This window comes from Nicotiana attenuata, unplaced genomic scaffold (genome assembly GCF_001879085.1).
Source record: "Nicotiana attenuata strain UT unplaced genomic scaffold, NIATTr2, whole genome shotgun sequence".
NCBI classification, from domain to species: domain Eukaryota; kingdom Viridiplantae; phylum Streptophyta; class Magnoliopsida; order Solanales; family Solanaceae; genus Nicotiana; species Nicotiana attenuata.
The window spans coordinates 46,149-49,103 of NW_017671467.1; the positions used below are offsets into that span (position 1 = coordinate 46,149).

Consider the following 2,955-nt stretch of genomic DNA (forward strand, 5'->3'; position numbering starts at 1 on the left):
ATAGTTACAAAGGCTTTTACTTATGACTAAACCTAGTCACAACATAAACTTAAAGAGTTTACAGATTTTACAAGAGGGTTCCTAATCAATGCTTCTGGCTAAGCAATTTAGGAGATACAATGAGTACAATCATCAAGTTACAACTCAACTAAGGACAACAAAATACTGACTTTAGGAACTTGTCCGTAGTAGCGTTCAACTTTGTTCTTCAAGCTCTTGAGGACTGATTTCTCTATTTTTGCAAAAGGCTTGAATGAGAAACTGAAACGTTCAAGTGATGTTTTGATATAAACTCATTATTGATACACCTTGATGACATCACTTGAAATGATGTGATCACTTTAGTTGGTCAAGGAATAAGTAGGCACTGGAAACAGTGCAGTGCGGCAGAAACAGTGCAGGCGGTCACGTCGCTTCTAGCTGTGTCCAATTGACTTTGTACTGCTATGGGGGAACCACAAGAGTATTGGATCCTTGTTTGGTTTCCTCTCTCCTGAAGCTTATAGCAGTTCACATTTAGCTGGAATCCGTTAACTGCAGTGTAGTCCAAGTGTGTCAGGTTCCCTATCTGGTCCTTCACAGTGAGTTTGTAAGATCATCAAAACATAAGGCAAAGACATGAAATTCTATCAAGAAGCTCCAATTTTCCCCATGTCTCGTATGTTAAATCAAGAGAAATGATATTGTAGACTTCGTACTTAGCAGCACCAGCAGATGAAGCCCAATAAAGCTTCCCATTGACAAACTTACCAGAAAAATCTATCAGAAACCCACGCTTAAGGTCATTGATTGTTCTCCAGGAATCGGTCTTCAAACTGCAAATGTTGACCATTTATTCACCAACAATAACAAAAATAAAATCAATAACTACTACTTTATAATCGTCATATGACTCAATCATATCCAAAATATCTGTTATGGCCAACAGGCCCCCTTGGTTTAGCTTCTAACATCAGCAATTTCTTCAGCTTCCTAATTGTTGAGTTCCATAAAAATGTCTCGTCTCCCTTGAAAAGACAAATCAATCCATCGGTAAAACCCACAAAACTTGAAAATATTTTTGGGAACATCAAATACATCAGTGTTTGTTTCTTTATAAATAAAATAAGGAAGAGAGATAACAGACCTTGAAATTCTCTTGGGGGTCTCGAAATATAAGTCTATCTTGGCTGCATTCTTTGTCATTAGCCATTAATTTCATATGAATTTTCACAAATTCAGGGCTAGAGATTAGTTGAAGCCATGATTTCGATGCGCACATGAACTTCAAAAGAGACTGTGGGGGCAACTTTAAGAGGTTCTCCGTGATGATTTCCAGCGGAAGAAAAGGGATTATAGAAGCATGCATTATTATAGTTTAAGTGTAGTTGAAGATGTTTGAAACGGAGGAGGCCGACTGAAAACAAAAGCTATTTATACTTTAAATCAGCACATGAGCACTTATCTTCTATGTGCCTATTTTGACGCCTAATGTAAATGGAACTTTTTCTACTTCTTCAGCCTGGAACATTGTTGGACAGAGGAAAGCGAGATCACCTTTGTTGATGAAGATTCGGCACAAGTTTCTCTCATTTAAGATGTCGTTCATTATGTGGAGAATCCTTAAAAACAAATTGTATTTGATGATGTTCTTCCCATTTTCAGCCAGAATATTATATCCGTGTGTTTTTGCTGCAGGAATCCACAGGTAGAGTCCCTACATCATATATTCATAGCGGCTCAATGGATCTCGTGGCCTAAGGAGAAACCATATTGAGAGACTTTTACATTTATTTTATAAAATATTTACACTAACAACAAATTTACTTTCTAAATAATAAATTAATCATTTAAGATAAAAATAAGCGAATTTCAAAAAAAAAAAAAAGGAAGAAGAACACAAAATATAAAGTGGTGAATTATCGGATGTTGAGGTCCACAATTTTTGATTTCGCTATCATCACAAACAAGAAAAAGAAATAAACATACATAACATAAAATAGGTTAAATTTTGAGCATTAATAGTGTCAAAAATCTTTACTCCTTATGATTAATTTTAACGATAATTATAGTTCATTCTATTAAGTATTACTTATTAGTGAATATCTAAAATAAATTATAAATAACCTAATATAATATATCGAATTATACTAAAAGAAAATCGATGCATGAATGCTTTTCTGTTCATGCAGTTTGAGAAAACATTGCAAAAGAAATTCATTATGTTGTCAATATATATAACTTAATCCCTATCTAAAAGGGATAAAATTAAAATTGAAGACTGAAGCAAATATATTAATTAATCAGTAAAGAAAATTATCATAATTTATGAATTTATTGATATAAAATAGCATCAATCAAATAACAAAACGAATATACTGTAACACTTTTCTTAATACTAATTATTTATACAATTTAAATAATAATAATTTAAAATAAATTTGGGACCTTCAAATTTTGGGGGCCTAAGGCGACGACCTCACCCTCCAAGACTTTAGAGCCACCCCTGTCCGTTGGGCGTGAGATGGGAATAAATTCCTATTACAACTATGCTTACAAGGTGGCAGAGTACCAAGCCAAAGAATAGTATTCATCAAACTCTACTTCAAGTCACACCAGTAATTATTTGTTGGAAAATTTGGAAGGCTTCAAGTCCACCTAAAATGGATTGTATCCCAGAATAAAGTTAACAAGAACCGGATTGTCGATTGGCATGGTATTTGTGCACAAATTATGCAACTTTCCCTCGTGATTATGGCTTTTGCAGGGATCATAACGCAACATGATTATGGCTTTTGCCTCCTCGTTTGGGACCTGCAGTAGCAACTTTGCTGAAGCCAAGGCTGCATTGTTTGAAGCTCAGAGTGTGTTACAAGTGATTTTTCTAATATAATCCTTGAATGTAACTCACTTCTAATTATCATTATGTTGAATGGCTACAACAAACATTCGTGGCATCTGTTGGAAATTGTGTTG

At 34.5% G+C, this 2,955-nt stretch overlaps 1 protein-coding gene across 1 annotated transcript; it reads right to left on the reverse strand.

Annotated features, from left to right (window-relative positions):
• Positions 1-349: 349 nt before the first annotated feature.
• LOC109208473 lies at positions 350-1,348 on the reverse strand. Its single transcript, XM_019371590.1, has 4 exons — positions 1,127-1,348; positions 952-1,007; positions 692-815; positions 350-574 (listed from the first exon to the last, which is right to left on the reverse strand). The coding sequence occupies exons 1-4, from the start codon at positions 1,346-1,348 to the stop codon at positions 350-352; spliced, it is 627 nt and encodes a 208-aa protein (XP_019227135.1).
• Between the last annotated feature and the right edge of the window lie 1,607 nt (positions 1,349-2,955).

Excerpts from the sequence above, each read along its gene's own strand:
- LOC109208473 (XM_019371590.1), bottom strand. The coding sequence starts at position 1,348 with ATGCATGCTTCTATAATCCCTTTTCTTCCGCTGGAAATCATCACGGAG. Across the intron at positions 1,008-1,126 it reads ACCCCCAAGAGAATTTCAAG|GGAGACGAGACATTTTTATG; the intron begins GTCTGTTATCTC and ends TGTCTTTTCAAG. Across the intron at positions 575-691 it reads CTGGTGCTGCTAAGTACGAA|GACCAGATAGGGAACCTGAC; the intron begins GTCTACAATATC and ends CTCACTGTGAAG.